Raw genomic sequence first — 17,742 nt, 5'->3', positions numbered from 1 at the left:
AAAAAAAAAAAAAAAAAAAGAGTCATTTTTTTGTTCTCTGGGTGAGAAGAGCTGCATAGAAGCTCACACTTAGGAAACAAGAGTAGAAACCTTACTGGCAACCCAGCTAGAAAAAGTAACAGGGTAAATGCTGTAAACCAACAAACTTTGCAAATCAAATGTTCAAAATCCGATGCGTTTTATTTTCTTTTTAAGAATCTAAGATTTATCTTTTAGATTTGGCCTGTAGTGTATTAGTGTGGCAAATCATTAAATGCAAGCATACACAATTCAACTTGTCAAAAACATAATTCTACTTCAAACTGAAATGTTGATTTTTCCCAACAGAGAATGACTTTTCTGTAAAGAACGGAGCAGGAGATTAAAACTTTCTCCCCATCAGTATAGTAATGAAAGAACAAAGGGAATCTAAGCCAGGATGAAAAGCTACACATGCATAACTTGATGCAACTCAAAGCCAAGGAGAGTAAGGGAAAAGGATGAAGGAGAACCATTAGCAAGCAGCTTCCAAGACAAGTAGTAAGAGCTGTTTTAAAATACATTTCTCTATTTAATACCAGTAACCTTTATTTTAGACACAGTGCATCGCTGAGGTGAAACCCAAGTTAGGTAGCCTTGAAAAGATCACAGTAAAATGCGAATGTTAATAAACATGGCATAATGGAGAACATTCATTGGATCTTGACTGAAGATGGCACCAAGTAGACATTTGGACATGTTTAGGATATTTGTGGCTATCCCCAAGGTATGTGTTTATAGGTTTAGGTTTGCAATGAGTGCTATCATCCTATATACCCAGAAATGCTTCAGCCTAAAATATTCACCAGGCTCCTGTAGAACAAGAGTTAGCAGAATCCTAGCTAGTAATAAAGTACAGGGAGCTAACCCTAGAAACAGAAGAGAAAGACAAACTCAGTGTGGTGAAAAAACACATAAAGAAGACTATGAAAAACAAAACCACAGCCTTCTACAGAGTTGAAAAGTATGTTCACAAGCTCCTTAATACTACTTCTTTATGAAGTGGCATCTCCAGCGACATTCCACACCAGTGCACACACACACACACACACACACACACACACACACACACACACACACACACAGGCAGCAATAATTAGACTCAGTGGGTCATTGAAAAAAAGTGAGTATATGATGTTGGGAAGGTAATGGGGAGGGCATCTGAAAGGGGACCTTGAGGGGAGTGAAGGAGAGTATGACCAAAATACATTGTTTACATATACAAAATTCTCAAAAAAATAATAAAGATTACATTTAAAAAGCCTGGAGGAGTCTAATTTCTTTCCCCCTGGGTATGGCTTAGACTAAATGACTATCTTTCAATAAGCAGAAAACTAACAGAAGTGACACAGGATAAGACCTGGCCCTGAAAGGCTTCCCAATGCTCTGAGGAAGTCAGCTACCAAGGAAACCTAACCAGCACAGGCTTTAGATGGCCACAGTCCTCACTGACATCCTGCTGCAACCGCAAGAGAGGCTATAAGCTGCACTTACTCAGCAAGTTGCTCTTAAATTCATGACCAACAGAAACTAAGATGGTGCATATCTAACTATTTTAAGTTACTAAGCTTTGAGGTTATCTGTTAGGGAACAATGCATAATTAATGCATTCCAAACACAATGATGTAATATAGTACTTTTCCTTTCTCTCTTCTCCCTTCTTTCCTATCTTTCTTTCTTTTTTGTTTTTGTTTGAGACAGAGTTTCTCTGGGTAGCCTTAGCTGTCCTGGAACTCGATCTGTAGACTAGGCTGGTCTTGAACTCAGATCTGCCTGTCCCTGCCTTCCAAGTGCTGGGATTAAAGGTGTGCACCACTGCCACCCAGCTCTTTTTGTTTTAAAAACTAAGAAATACCATGAATTCAACTGTTATAGCAATGTATCATTTTGTAGGAAGGTGAGGGATGTAGGTAATATTAAATAACCTTGGAAAAATATATCAAACCACTAGTTTGTTTTACAATAATGATTTCTAAAAGACACTGTTTAAAAGAAACAGAGGGAGGCGTCTGAGTAAACAAAGCGCAGCAGAGGGACACCACAGGAAACTGAGTGCTGCATCTGTCATGCTCTCTGCTGTGCCCTCTCCCCTCACACCTCTCCCGGGCAGCAAAGCTGGCACACTCTTTGTTTGTTTTTGTTTGTTTTTTGGTTTTTCGAGACAGGGTTTCTCTGTGTAGCCCTGGCTAGCCTCGAACTCAGAAATCCGCCTGCCTCTGCCTCCCATGTGCTGGAATTAAAGGCGTGCGCCACCACGCCCGGCACTGGCACTCTCTTTAGCAGAGCCCCTTCCCACCTCTGCCATCTGAGTTACATTTACTAACCTGGGTGCAGATATTTGGCAGGCAGAGTGCAGTTTTCACCATGTCAGGTAAAATGGACTGATGTAAATGTTGGGCCTCTGCTTCTTCAAGTACCTGAAAACCAATGAAATATATTGTGTGAATTAATAGTAGTGAATAGCAACTAATGGAGATACAATGGTGCTAATTTTGAATTCCCACTGTAAAGTACAGTTCATTACCAACAAATACGAGTAGAAACATACCAACAAGTCCACCACAAACTTACAAGTTCATTACCTAAATGTCTTCCAAAATCAAGTCTTTCTCACATAACAACATTCACCAAGTTGGCTCAGCAGGGAAAGGCACTTGCCACTAAGCCTAATGACCTGAGTTCAATTCTCAGGCACTATATGGTAGAAGGAGAGAACCAATTACTATAAAATGTCCCCTGACCTCCACCTCCATATTCACATATGTACACACACACACACACACACACACACACACACACACACACGCATATACATAAATACATACATAAATAAAAATAATAAATAAATGTGATTTAAAAAAAATAACTGTAATACTTGTAAATAAAAAATAGCACACTCTACCTTGATTATGTCAGAGGACCCATTTAATTTCAATAGTTACTAACATAAAGCACCATAATTACTCTGAAGCATACTATCTGTGCCCAAACTAAATTACTGACCACAAAACAATGAGGGAGGTTCTTTATGACCCTAGAATTCTCCCTTGTTAGGTACATTTCCTGTATCACACCAGAAAGCACACCAAGATGACACTCGTGGTCGATGCCCACCTATTTTTCAACTCTACAGCAAGATGATTATGAATTCTAGCGGAAACAACAAGCAGCAATAAGCATAAGCAGTATTTGTCAACAACCACTGTAAGAAACAGGGCTGATGAAGCTAAAATAAATTTGGTAACATTGGCAGAACAATGAGGAAGCAGTAGTAAGCCTTCTACTAGTGCTGATGGGATCTGAACCAAAGCCAAGACCCACATCCTTACAGGCAAGTTAATACTCCAAAAGGGCTAGATATGAGAGCCGGCCACCTGTAATTCCAGCACTCCAGAGGTTGAGGCAGAAAGACTATTACAAGTTTTAGGCCAGCCTGGGCTACGGAGTGAAATTCTATCCAGTTCAGAACAGTTAAGTAATAAGCCTCTTTTAAGTCTGCTATAAACAAAAACTAAAATTTAAAGGTGTGCATCCGTAATGGTCATTTATTGCCTCATAGCTACAAACTAAAGATGACTGTTCTCTTACACCTGAAAATGTTAATGTTCATATATTTGTTTACAACACTCAAACTCTCCAAGTTCATAATTCCTTTATGCTTTGTAAACCTTTTCATTTTGAAGAAATTAAATATTGATAGGATGTCATAAAAACAGCATGACCAAGTTCATTATACCTTTTATACAAGTTTTCCCTCAATAATCACATTTTATATGCCATTTACCACATTATTAGAACCAGTATATTGAAAAAGTAACTTTTATTCACCTGATCTAATTGTCATCTCCAAGGTTCACTGCTTCTGTCTGCTAACCTAGGCCTAGTTCTGGAAGCTTCTTAACCTCCGTAGAGGCCTAGAATGTTGTCAGCCTCTGAGACTGCTGAATAAGCTCACCCTTTCTTGTTCTTTCTGAGCTCTGGCTGGCTGGTTTAACTCACTGTTCTGGCTCAAACTCCTCTCCAAGCTGTCTGATTCAATCTGGCTTCTCTCTTGGCCTCTGAAGGGATGAATTGCTCTGCTCAGCTGCACACTAACTTTAGCAATATGTTCTACTCTTCTAGCTCCTTTCTGGCTTCACCTGCACCTGGTTTGTACTCTCTGTGCAGCTTATCTCTTTATAACTGTCCCAGTAAAACTGGAAACTCCCTGTCTTCCCTCTTTTGTCTCCCCCTAGTACCTGCTCCCTACCCCGCCCTGCTCTTAAGTAGCTTCCCTTTTCTCTCTGTGCTCATCAGAGTTGGGCGTATTCTATCCTGTCAAATCTTTCTGATTCATCACTTTGTATGCCACTCAATTACATATCACTTTCAAACATGGGTGCTTCCTTCTACAAACAAACTTTATCTTCATTGTTTTGGATTAAAGGTGTGTATTAAGGGAATATCTGTATTCCAGCTAGAGGAATTAAAGGTGCTAAGGGCTGAGCCATGCCCCAACTAAAAACAGTTTGTTTGTTTGTTTTCAGTGAATAGCACAATCTCGGTGTTCACAGTGTGATCAAACATCCTGAAACAGTATATTAATAGTGTTAAAAAGTGTTCATGTATCATTTTATATCATTCATCACACACAAATACCTGTAATCAAACTAAGACAGGACTGATCATTACAAAACAAAACTTTTATTATTCAATTTCACTCACCCTTATTCTCACTGACCCTAATACTAACAACTACTAAAGTATTTCCCATTTTCATAATTTTATGTCATGTAAGAGGACTCAGTCTGTGTTCCTTCCAATTGACTTTTCATTAAAAAAAAAATGTCTCAGAGACTGAGTAAGGTTGTTGTACGACCACCCTTTCTTATGGATGTTACTAATGACTATTGTGTGACTTAAACATACCCTCAAGGATCATTTTACTTTCCAGTTTTTTTGGAGCTAGAACTGCTGTGGTCACTCCATCCTCCAAGGGTTTATGTGTTGGAAGACTGGTCCCCAGTGTGGCACTGATGGGAGATCACATGCAACCATTAGGTGACTGATTCTATTAAAAGGGCACTGTGAGTGCTGTTTTTATGAGGCATTAATGTAGTTCTCCTGGGTCCTTAACTAATTCTCAGAAGAGGATTGTTACATAAAAATATCTCAACCAGCTCTGTCTCCCTGGCTTCTTGTCTCACCACGTCCACTCCATATTCCCATTTTCATGACAGAGCCTAAGAGGTCCTTGAACCTCCAGAACTGAGCCAAAAAACATTTCTTTTCTTTATAAAGTACCATTCATTTCTAATTTTATCTGTTTTCTTTCTCCTTCTTATAGTTTACTTTAGAACCATAGAGAATTTCATTTTTGTATCAAAAAAAAATCTTTGGATTGCATCTTTTTAAAAAGAAATTTAAAATAACTATATTCAGAATACCCAAATGCCTACTATTTAGTTTCCATATTAATCTTTTATTACTTTAGCTTCTCCATTTGTCTATATATCCAAGAATTCACTTTTGAATGCATTTTTAAGTTACAGCATTACCTTTCTGTCTGTTTATCCACAAAATAAAAGTAATTCCTACAGAATTATAAGACTTTCAACAAATAGCAGGCATGGTTATGATGATGATACAGTATGTAGCTCCCTGCCTTGTTTAACATTTCACATACACTGCCACTAGTTAAACTTTAGGAATTCGTTCTCATCTCTGTGTGATGTTTCCTCCCAATTGTTTAATGGGTCCTTCTTCCATGACTCTGTAGCTGAACACACACACCTGTAAGAGCAGTTATTACAGTTTATAATTATCTTATTAGTTTTTCTCCCCTTGCCTCAAATGTACAAACACTGACCATAGAAGAACTGTGTGGTAAGCATCTCAAATCCTCATCACAATATATAATACTCATCATTTGCTGAGGAAGAGTTGACTGACAATGGAAAAGCTAGGGATGTAGCTCAGTGATTGAGTCCTTGCTTAGCATTGTCAAGGCCACAGATGTATTCCCCAGTACCAGGATACACAGTAAAACAAAGTTAGTGGTGCTTGGGAGTTAGTAGAACCCAATGAGTAAAGTACACCCATACTCATGAGGTACCGAGTTGGATACCCAGAAAACATATTTAAAGAACAAAGGGCATCAAAAGCAGTGCAGGAGAGGCAGAACCAGGTGAAGTGACAGAGCCCTGGAGTTTGCTAGCCAGCTAGAGAAAACTAGATAGCAAGTCTCAGGACCCTGTGAGAAGTCCTGTCTCAACGAAACAGAACCAAACCACAAAACATAACAGGTGGATTGCTCCTGAGGAATGGCATCTGAATGTGACCTCTGGACCCATGTATACACATGCATATACACACACAGACCCCCCCAACCAAACAGAAGCCCACATACAGTTGGTAGTCATGAAAGCATAATTTGCCCCAAAAGAGCCCCATGAAACAGAAAAATACAAAAAACACTCAAGAGGAAGTAAAGTTCAAAGGTAAATCAGTTGTTTTATACTAAAAAACTGAGTGGCAGACATTAAGACTGGATGTCAGGGTTTTCTCCCAGATCACAATGAAGAGTAGTTTAGAGAATGAAGTGCTAATTTAGAAACTCAAAAACTAGCTATAGAGCCAGATGTACATATATTCTCTTAATACAGGAGACTCTTAAATTCTTCCTTTCCTTATGGAAATGGACATGGCTCTGCTTAATTCCTAGTTATTAAGGTTCTAATATAATAGTGTTTGAGGGACACTATAGCTCCATGCACAAATTCAAAATATATTAGGTAATGAGCCAGTAATTCACAACTATTTTGAAACCTCTTTCTCTTAAAAAACAAAAACAACACCTGCACATCAGTAGACTGAGTCCTACTGACTGAGCCAGCAGGCCCACCTGCATTTATATTCCCTCTAACCACTAAGCTACTCTGCCCTCATCCGCTCTTCACAGGATTGCTACGTGATGGGACTATGTCCTGCTGCTGCTCAGTCCCCTTTGGTTTCTGCCCGCGTCCATCCTGTTGTTGTCCCTGCTCCTCTTGAAAGCTTTCAACGGTTTCATCACCTTTTCAATGCAGTAGAAACTCCATAGTTTAAGATATTTATGTACCTGTATAAGACTAAATATCAATATTAGATAATTCAGCTTTAGATATCTACCTAAATATTAAAGTATTTAGTCTATCTTGTCCTTGATGCTTACCTGGTCTTATTTAGCGTATCGTAAAAGCTGATATCCACATAGACACACATTCACCCTCCTGCGCATTTTACACACTGCAGCTCAACTAGTCAGTCTTACCCAGCACCAACTTATACTTCCATGACTGTAATGTCTTTCTTTAATTCCTAAACAATTTTCTTGCTATTTTGTTCAAAGAATATTGTTTCAAAGTCCATTTTTCCTTTTCAGTTCTCTCCTGCAATTTCTCTCTCTCTCTCTCTCTCTCTCTCTCTCTCTCTCTCTCTCTCTCTCTCTCTCTCTNTNTGTGTGTGTGTGTGTGTGTGTGTGTGTGTGTGTGTGTGTGTGTTTTAAATAGCCTTAAAATTTTCTGCTGTGTGCTGTTATTTATGGACACACTTTCTAACGCTTACTGGAAGTTCCTTTAAGACAAGATTAATGGCTGGTTCCCCATGTCTAGAACAGTGATGTTCATGTGCAACAGTGTTAATAAGAATACTTAACAGCCATCTATCTCACTCAGCTTACTTTACAAAGCTCGCCCTCCTCTCTACTGCTGTCCAGGGTTTCTGCAGCTTAGGTAAATTACTACAGCAGGCTCTTGGAAGGTGGCTGAACTGTTGATGGGCTCAGGCTTCTATAATGTATCTTAAGCCTACTGGAAATTTCACTAGCATATTACAAGTCTCTTCAGGAGACAAGCTGCTATTTCAAAAATTAAAAGTAAGTCAAAATTACTAGATGTTCAATGTTAACTTATTCTTTAGGCATGTTTCAGAGTACAGAAAAATTAAACATAGAAGAAAAAGAAAAATTATATCACTAAATTATGTAAGAGCAAAAATATCAGCTAGAGAAGGGGAGTGTTTCTAACATTTATCTGTGTACAACTCAGGCTGACAGTTTGAAGAGAGGAATGTGACAGCTTACAAGAAAACAAACTTACTCATTCTCCTTAATTTCTGAAGGCTCATGAAAGTCTGACAGGCCAGGCACAGGGTGATCTCTCATGTGTATCACCCATCACAATTATGCCTTCAATAACAACATTCTCTAAATTTTAATACAGTACAACTGGTTTTCAAGAAATATCCAGTCTATTATTGTCATATTTAAGAAGGTAAGCTTCATAAATTAGCAGCTAACTAATCTGTAGCTCTGAATGTGACTGTTCAAACTTTATTTCATAGCAACAAAAGAGCTATAAAATAAATGCAATGGCAGAGAGCAGATGCTGCAAAGACCAAGTGACCTCAGGGGTCTGCAGTAGAGACAAAGTACATGGTGTCTACAGAGCCACCCCAGCTCTATGTCTCTCCTTTTTCCTTTGTTAATGTATATGGTTTCCCTAGTATCATGACTTGGAAAATATTGGTAAAAACCATAACTCGTTAAAGCACCTGAAATTATATGCACTAAAGAAAAAAAGAAATATTCTGATTTTTAAAGTATTTTTCTTTTTCTTTCTTTCTTTTTTCTTTTCTTTTTTTTTTTTTAAAGATTTATTTATTTATTATATGTAAGTACACTGTAGCTGTCTTCAGACACTCCAGAAGGGGGCATCAGATCTTGTTACGGATGGTTGTGAGCCACCATGTGGTTGCTGGATTTGAACTCCGGACCTTCAGAAGAGCAGTCAGATGCTCTTATCCACTGAGCCATCTCACCAGCCCTAAAGTATTTTTCTTTTAACAAATATAATCTGAAATTGTCCTTAGACTAATTTGAAAGTTATCTGCTCAAATACTATTCTTTCTTTCTAGCTGGGTGGGTAAGGGATGGGGAGGGGATGGTAGGCAATGGAATCTTTCTATTTCTAATTGGTAAATTCTTTATTTTTGTTAGTACAATTACTTTCACGATTATCATTTGACTTACTACGTAACTTAGGGCAGTTATTTACTAGACATTGTGTATGTTAGAAAACACTAAAAACTAGGCAAAGACAAGCGTTTCTTCTGACTAGTTTTATGTCAACTTGACACAGACAAGAGTCATCTGAAAGAAAGGAACCTCAATTGAGAAAATATCCCCATAATATCTGGCTCCAAGTATTTTCTTAATCAGTGTTTGATGGGGGAGGGGGGTACACCCTTTGTGGGTGGTGCTATTCCTGGGCTAGTGGTCCTGCATTCTATCATCAGAAAGCAGGCTGAGCAAACCATGAAGAGCAAGTCTATGAGCTGCACCCTCCACTGCCTCTGCATGAGCTCCTGCCTCCAGGCCCCTGCTGTGTCTGAGTTCCTGTGCTGATCCCCTCTGATGGTGACAGGTTCCTGCTGTGTCTGAGTCCCTGCGCTGATCCCCTCTGATGGTGAACAGTGATGTGGAAGTGTGAGCCAGACAAGCCTCCAGGCTCCTGCTGTGTCTGAGTCCCTGCACTGGCCTCCTCTGATGGTGAACAGTGACATGGGCTCCTGCCTCCGGGTCCCTGCCGTGTCTGAGTCCCCGCGCTGACCCCCTCTGATGGTGAACAGTGACGTGGGAGTGTGAGCCAGACAAGCCCTTCCTCCCCAGGCTGCTTTGACAGCAGCTCTCTCTCTGGCAGTGGGCACTCTAAGACAGGGTTATAGAAAGAGAAGAGAAGGGACTCTGGGGAAAGCACGAGGTCTTGTCAACCCTATTAGCAAGACAGTAATAACTATAAAACATTAGCAGCCCAACTAGATATAACTCGTATACCAGCCTCCCCAAAAGGGTCTCAAAAAATACATTCCACAAAAACTATGCACTGAATTTAAAAAATAAAATGGTGGGGGCAGAAGCATTAAAAGCCCAACTTAACACACAGTTTAGAAACACAGATGGGGGTCAAGTAAAAAATCATTTGGACACTGCCAAGAAACTAGGGACAAATTCATATTCAGATGGCTGTGTTGCCCTGGGACACAAAATATATGGGCAGTCCTTCCATAGATTTCATCAGAAGGCAGCTTCTTACTTCCTGGCTCAAGGAATCTCTTAATTGTATGACTACTGCTAGAGGGAACGAAACGCAGACAGAATGTTAGAGATATTCTTTCCTAGAGTCAAGATGGTTTGTGGTTGGATTATGTCTCCAAGATTACTGACTTTTGCCCACGGTCCCGAAAAATCTTTCCAAACACAGAAAAGGAATCAGCCTTTAGGCCATGCTAACCAATGCCTTTTATTGACTTTCTAGTTTTTAAGAAAGGGCAAGTGACAAACAGCTCTAACAGTTCCAGTGTCCTTTACATGCATGTCAATCAGGGTTTTTGCCTCAGGCGGTGGTTTCTACTATGTAGTGGAGATTGCTTTGGGTCTGTACTAACTTTAGCCTGTCAACTTCAACCATATGATTTTTGAAACAGCATGTAGCTATCCATCTACAACTTATGCAACTGTTCTTTTGCTTCCAAATAGTCTTTATCAAACTATTCAAATGGCATACAATACCTATCTCATGGATTCTACATGGCATCTTCTGGATGGAAACTCAGATGGTTGAGCTTGGGCCTCAAAGCCACAATGGGTTTTTCCGGCCCTTTGGAGTCTATTCAGAGAACCAATTCTGCACGGCTATTTCCTACCAGATGATACATTCTATTCTGGAGGAAGCTCATTAAACAGGAAGTAAATAAAGTTCAATAACTTCACAGTCCCTGAAACTGACTAGACTGACTAAGGCCCCTCTCTCCCTAAATTTATATAAACAGAGGGGACTGCTGATAAGAGTATTCTCTCAGATTAGCCTAGCTGCCTAATGTGGACAGATGACCTGAGTTGCCTAGAAGAGACACTTACCAACCTGTTCACCCGCCTGTAAGTTGTGTAGTACACTCCAGGTTTCCCACTTTTAAGAATGGTCATCCAAGCTAAGGAGGACTTTTGGTGATGTATCTATTTTTTAATTCCTTCTGTTCCTGTAAGTAACCTCAATAAGTCCACTGGTTCACCAAGCTGGACTTTACTTTTGGGTCCCTATCTGGAGTGAGTAGATGTTTATGCAAAGTCTCACAAAAATAGTGTCAGATAACACTCAAGTTGCTGCACAAAGCACCCAACATGCAGCAAGATCAAGACTAGTCTTCATTTAGACCAACACTCATTGAAAAAAACAGAGAAAGGAAAACAAGGGGGAAAGATTTGCTTTCAGACCTCACTAAAGCCCCTTACAGCTGCTCCTAAACACATCTGCTTCTAATGAGAGTTGTTCATTGGCATTAATTTCTTGCTTTAGGAAATAAGCCATCAAGGACTTAAAAATCTTAAAATTCAAGACTTCTCTGGATAGGACAAATTTCACCATAAGTATCTTAATTTTTTTCTTTCTTTCTTTTTTTTTTTTTTTTTTTTTGGTTTTTTTCGAGACAGGGTTTCTCTGTGTAGCCCTGGCTGTCCTGGAACTCACTTTGTAGACCAGGTTGGCCTTGAACTCAGAAATCCACCTGCCTCTGCCTCCAAAGTGCTGGGATTAAAGGAGTGCGCCACCACTGTGTGACTGTATCCTAATTTCAAATAACTAACAAACCAATTTGAGAACATTCTTAGAAAAAATACCTCCACTCCAGTTCTTGAGACAAAATAGGACTTTAATCAAAAAAGTAACACTATTTCTAAAACTCAATTCATTAAAAATGAAGATCTTGCAGTTTTATAAAATATGAAGGCTTTTCCTATATAGTATTTACTGTATAATCACTATTTTTCATGCTAACAATAAACTGCATAGTTTGTACTTTTTTTTTTTCAAGACAGGGTTTCTCTATATGGCCCTGGTTGTCCTGGAACTCACTTCGTAGACCAGGCTGGCCTCGAATTCAGGAATCCACCTGCCTCTGCTTCCAAGTGCTGGGATTAAAGGCATAGTTTGTACTTTTAAATGTTTTTTGTACTCTATGAAATACTTTGAAAATACTTTTAATTTAAGAGAATTAAATAGCAGCTTAGCAAACTTAAAATGCAATAAAGACTTGCATACAAATAAAGAACTGTACATATATATTTAGAGAGCTTCATTCTTAATAGCATAGTAATAAACAAAACTACAATATGAATGTCTCTGACTAAAGCTGGAACAAACCTAATTCTCAAAAGGTTTGAGGGTGCCCCCTGGTGGCAGATTATTTAGAAGGAAAAAACTTCATTAGCAATTAAGACAAGCACTGTTACATTAAAAATATTTTTAATTCATTAAATTCAACTTAAAAACATGATTATTTCAAGTAATATATAATATATAAAAACATGATTATTTCAAGTAATATTATATATAATATATAATTTAGAAAAATTCAACCTGTTTTAAAAATGCTAAGACGTTACAGAAGTCATTGTTCATCTACTATGTCAAGACCATCAAGTTGAGCTTTATGAAGAAATAAACATAAACACTACAAAGTTCTTTCCTTTTGGCATAAAACATGTACTCAACAACCATAAGGGTCATATCTACTGACTCCCCTTCTTTTAGCTGTCAATCTGAGGTCAACTGTCACCTTGCACAACTATCTTGAAATGTCTCAGAGATTGTGGCTCATAGCTCATACTTCCATTGCTGGAGTAATGAATTATAAAACACCATTCCCGTCTGGGAGAAGCTTAGCCTCAGGAGAAATATAGTTATTTCATACAAGTACTATGAGCACACAGAACTTTCAGAAGAGGCTGAGAGGATAGAAGAGACACCAAATCCAAACTGAGCCTTAAGGTTGGAAGGAGGGGAGCAAATAGCTTACCAGAGAACCACAATGAGATTTTTAGAGCACAAGGTGAAGGATAGGAAATGATGCCATAGAGGTGCACAGAGGCAACACTGGGTACACAGGGTCAGCTAAACAGCGACTGCAGTGTACCAACAGAGCCAGAACAATATGGATGAGACAGTGCAACAGCACAGTACATACGGTCAGCTAAACAGCGACTGCAGTGTACCAACGAGCCAGAACAACATGGATGAGACAGTGCAATAAACAGTAGGCTGAGCATCAGGAACATCAGGAAAGACAATGACTGCATCTGATAAGATGAAGGGATGAGCAATTGACAGGAACTAGAGGCTGAGGTAAAGCTCCTGAAAAGAAGGCCTGCCAGTGTCTCCATCACATAGCCAGAGATTGTCCTATCAAAGAAAGTAAAAGGAATATCTTGCAGCAGATGCCAATCTTAGAGGAGACTGAGCTGAGACTGAGCCTGGAATACTCTGTGGTATGTATGCAACAGGCACATCAGAAAGAAAATCTCTCTTATGGGAAGACAGGAATCAACTGCCAAGAAAGAGCTGTGTACGACAGAGCCTGAACAGCTTCAATGTGCCACTGCCAGAAGAAGGTGCCTTTTGTTTGTCTTTAAGCTGCTCTTCCCATGGCTCTGAAAATAGTCCATATTTATTATACTGGACATGGTTCTTGCTTTAGAAAATGTCTTTTAATAGTACTCTTCTTATAAACAAAAAGCATCAATAGCAAACGGGGAACCATGGCATTCCACTTATAAAAAGGGAATACATGAGACTTATCCTTAATGGGTTGTAGCATACGATATTAAATGCAAATTAATTTAATAGGAATTAAGGCATCACATCAAACTGGGTACATAAAATGTCAAAACAAACAAGCAAACAAACAAGTAGCATAGATCATAATGAGAGATATGAGTCTAGGGTGAGATTAAAGCACGGAATTGTCACCCTTCTAACAGTGTAGGAGTCTGAATAATGATGTCAATACCAAAGCCACATTTAAAAGGAAAATTCAAATTAAAAATTGAAAAGATTGTAGCTAGAAGACATTGTATACTAGATTAATTTCATTATTAAGATACAGGACAAACTACTAAATCAATTTCCACTTTTGAGTATCCATTACATCTGATATCCTTGTGTGCCAAGTGATAAATACAATCTAGTATTTTACAATCAGAAAAGAACTAAATTCATCAATGACACACATGGAGAGCTTCCCTAAGAATGAGCTTCTGACTTTCAAAGCAAAGTGCCTCATTTCAATTGTATCAATGTGTCCTATGGGAGGGATATGAACTACATTCAGAAGAAACATGAATACAGATCTGACCCATACACCAATGCACATGAACCCAGTGTGGAAATGATGGAATATGGCACAGTCCATGTAAACCTAAGAGTTATAATTTATCTGCTTTAATATTTTAGTGACTCTGATTAGATGCCTTTTGGCTTCTACAGTTCTCATGAATTAAATTAGCTTGTGCTGTAAAGTAATGCAGACCTTATTGATTCCAGAGACTCTGAGTCACCAAGGGAAGAAGTCCAAAAAGGCTACTTCCACTGAACTCCAAGTCAGAGGCTTGAAAGCTACAGAGATAAAGACATTAGCTGTAGTCTTATGAAACATCCCAGGCTGCTTTCATTTGATTAGGGATTTGCTACAGGCTGTTCATGACAAATAGAACAAGGACATTTACAGTTTAAGTGTTCAAGACAGACCCAGAAAACAGATTATCTATTAATAATTCTATATCAGAAGCTACAAAGTATGTGTTCATTAGCAAAAGCATATTTCTATAGTACCAAAAAGGAGAAGGAGAAAGAAGAGAAGGAGAGGAATGGGAGGAGGAATAAAAAGAAAAACCCACAGTGTGAAAGGGCTACAATGGAGAAAGCCAACATCCTTACTGATTACTGAATACAGAAGTCCGTTTAGGTTCGAAACAGTAGTCACCAAAACTACTTGTCTTAGGTTAGTTTTGTTTTGTTTTTTTTTCATACTATTTTAAAGACCACTAACATTCAGTAAAACATGTATAGTAAATCAGCCAGGAGGAAGGGCAAATGTCTTCAACACACAAAATTTTCTAAGCATTTTGATACAGTTACCAACCCACAACAGTATGCTATATTCTGGAATATATCCCTCTGATGCATAAGTACATTGATGCTCAAGTGACAAATATGCTCCCTCTACTGACTTTTATGTTTTTTAATGATGACTGACTTATGCTAAGTTTTGCCTAATCATAGCACATGATTTAGATGACATCCAGAGGCTCACCGGCCACTTGGCCCATTCTCAGCAGGAGCCACTACAATGTGCAAGTATGTGGTGAAGAGATGGGAGAGAAAGAGAAGCTGAATGGTTTGAGCACTCTGAGGAGAGCATTTCACTGGAGATGTGAAGGTGGTGATGAACAGCCTGAGGTGAGTAGCCTGCGCTACCACCAGAAGCCATGATGAAGTCCTGGCTAATGCTGCCACTGAGGGCCATAGCTGGGTCTGTGGCCATGCAGCAGCAGGAGTTGGTCTCAATGTCTATGACCCATGTTACCACCAAAGCCATGTGGACGTCCCTTGTCTGGGCTACTACCTGGGACCATGTTGATGTCCACGGGCTGTGCAGAACTGGCCTCACCCACACCCATAACTAGCTGTGGCACTCAAGAGTTGGCCCCTCCCCTCATCAGCTACAGCACTTGGGAGAGTGAGAACCACACCTCCCCTGTGCAGCACAGTAGAGTTGATCCTGGTGGAGGGGATGTGGGTGAGCTGACCCTGCACCTCACCTAGGCAGCCCACCCAGTACAGCTGGCTATGGTGGCATAAGCATGGTGAGCTTAGACCCAAGGGCATGAGAGTTGGAGAGCTGGCGAGCTGGCCACTCAGCTACCACCCAAGCCCAAATCCAGAGCTTTGAGTTGGTCCTCAGTATCTACTCCATCTATGAACTGCTGAAGCACAAGAAGGCACAGGTCCTGCCGATCCAAAGTTATAGGAACTCCATGACAGAGGACAACAGGATATCAGAGAGAAGTCCTGGTGAGTATTAATAGTAGGAAAAGCCAGGGGCCTCAAACCAAACCGATGACTCATTGCAACGCACATTTGCAAGTAAAAGAAGTGTGGACAAGAGGGTATACTGTGGAATACACTGTGATACACTGCAGCTTCCGTGATGATTTATTTTATTTTTATTTTTATTTTATTTTATGGGAAGACACAAGGGCGAAGGGCGGATATAAAGTTAAGAGATGAGTGGGATTGAATTGTATGATATGAATTCACAAAGAATCAATAAAAATTTCTAAAAACGTAATGCCATTAATTTCCCCGTGTGAGAACTTTGCTAAGCTACTTTATTACAAGTTTTGCTGTTCTTCTGGGTTTATCGTCATGCTCTGCTAGTACACCATAACTGTAAGTTTCTCATAATCACAAAACTTTAAAAAAATCTTATTTAGGTATAGGTATAACAATACATACTTCAACCCAGGAGACAATAAATTGTGTTGGGCCTGCTTTAGAATCTTAAAATTTAAATTTTAAAACTCAGAAGAAAAGGATAAGCTAGCCATAAAATTTATTCCATTAATCTGTATAAGTATAACCCTCATCTACTGTTTTAAAGTAAGCAGCATATAGTGTAAAAATGCCAGCTCATTCCTGATAGGTTTACAGTCTTTCTCACAGGAAAAGAGGCGTTAAGTAACCTTTCCCCAACACCTCACAGGACAACTGCCAAGTGTACAATAAACACATTTGGTATTTTTATAATTATAATAAAAGCAAGAACTGTACAGCTTCTTTTTCCTTTTTAAATGACTTAATTTATATTTATGTGTCTGTCTCTGTGTGTACATGTACATGCATGCAGGGACGTACAAGCCAGAGAAAGAAGTCAGAGTCTGTTGGACCTACAGTTACAGGCAGTTGTAAACTGCTGGCAACAGAAACCCAGTCTTCTGAAAGAGTAGCAAATGCTCCTAATTGCCGAGCCATCACTGCAGTCCCCCAAATGCACACAATTTCTAAGTTGCAATAAAGATAATTTTATATGTTCAATGGAGGTACAGACTTTGTTGTGTTTACCAAAGAAAAACAATAGTTTCTAAGAGATACATGTCTATACCACACAGCGAACAAAGTTTGTCTGCTTTAAAGGTTTTCACTCTTTCCTTATCTTTCCTCTTACTGTTCTATCCCCATCTCTCAGCGTCTATTTTTGGAGCCACAGATAAAAAACCCAAACCAAAAAAAATAGCATCTGTTGCTTACTATGGTCTTTATAAAAAAAAAAAAAAAAAAAAAAATCAACAAAGTGAAGAAATGAGAAAATATAAATACATACATCTTTTATCTCAAGCATAAAATGAAAGATGGAATGGAAAATAAACTTACTAAAATCTTAGGTTTACTTTTTATAACTAACCCAGTTGCTGGAAAAACAAAAAAGGTTGCTACATAAGCCAATTTTAGGCTCTTTAGTATTTTGCACATATCATAAAATATGTACACAAAAAGTGTATGTGTATCAAAACAAACCCCATGGTTTCTTTCATTAAAGCCTTTTGTTTCTTTTGGCATATTTTTGTTAGCTTTTTCCTTGTCTGTTTTGATTTTGTGTTTGTTTTTGAGAAAAAGAGAAAGAACACCAAGTAGTGGAAGGGACGATGTAGGAGGAGCTGAGGGGAGGGAAGACACTATCATACTAGTGTATGAGATATTTAAATTAAAAAAGTAGAACCAGGCGTGGTGGCGCACGCCTTTAATCCCAGCACTCGGGAGGCAGAGGCAGGCGGATTTCTGAGTTCGAGGCCAGCCTGGTCTACAAAGTGAGTTC

General features: G+C 39.0%; 1 protein-coding gene across 2 annotated transcripts in view; it reads right to left on the bottom strand.

Moving 5' to 3' along the window:
* Positions 1-17,742, bottom strand: part of Parg (poly(ADP-ribose) glycohydrolase) — a 99,616-nt gene that overhangs the window by 58,708 nt on the left and 23,166 nt on the right. For both annotated transcript variants that reach the window (XM_029541599.1, XM_021203333.2), the window contains exon 8: positions 2,343-2,435. In XM_029541599.1, coding sequence (XP_029397459.1) covers positions 2,343-2,435 — 93 coding nt within the window. The remainder of the gene's footprint in view (positions 1-2,342; positions 2,436-17,742) is intronic.

The sequence above is a fragment of the Mus pahari genome, chromosome 8, assembly GCF_900095145.1.
Source record: "Mus pahari chromosome 8, PAHARI_EIJ_v1.1, whole genome shotgun sequence".
In the NCBI taxonomy this organism is placed as follows: domain Eukaryota; kingdom Metazoa; phylum Chordata; class Mammalia; order Rodentia; family Muridae; genus Mus; species Mus pahari.
This window is presented reverse-complemented; position numbering and strand designations above follow the sequence as displayed.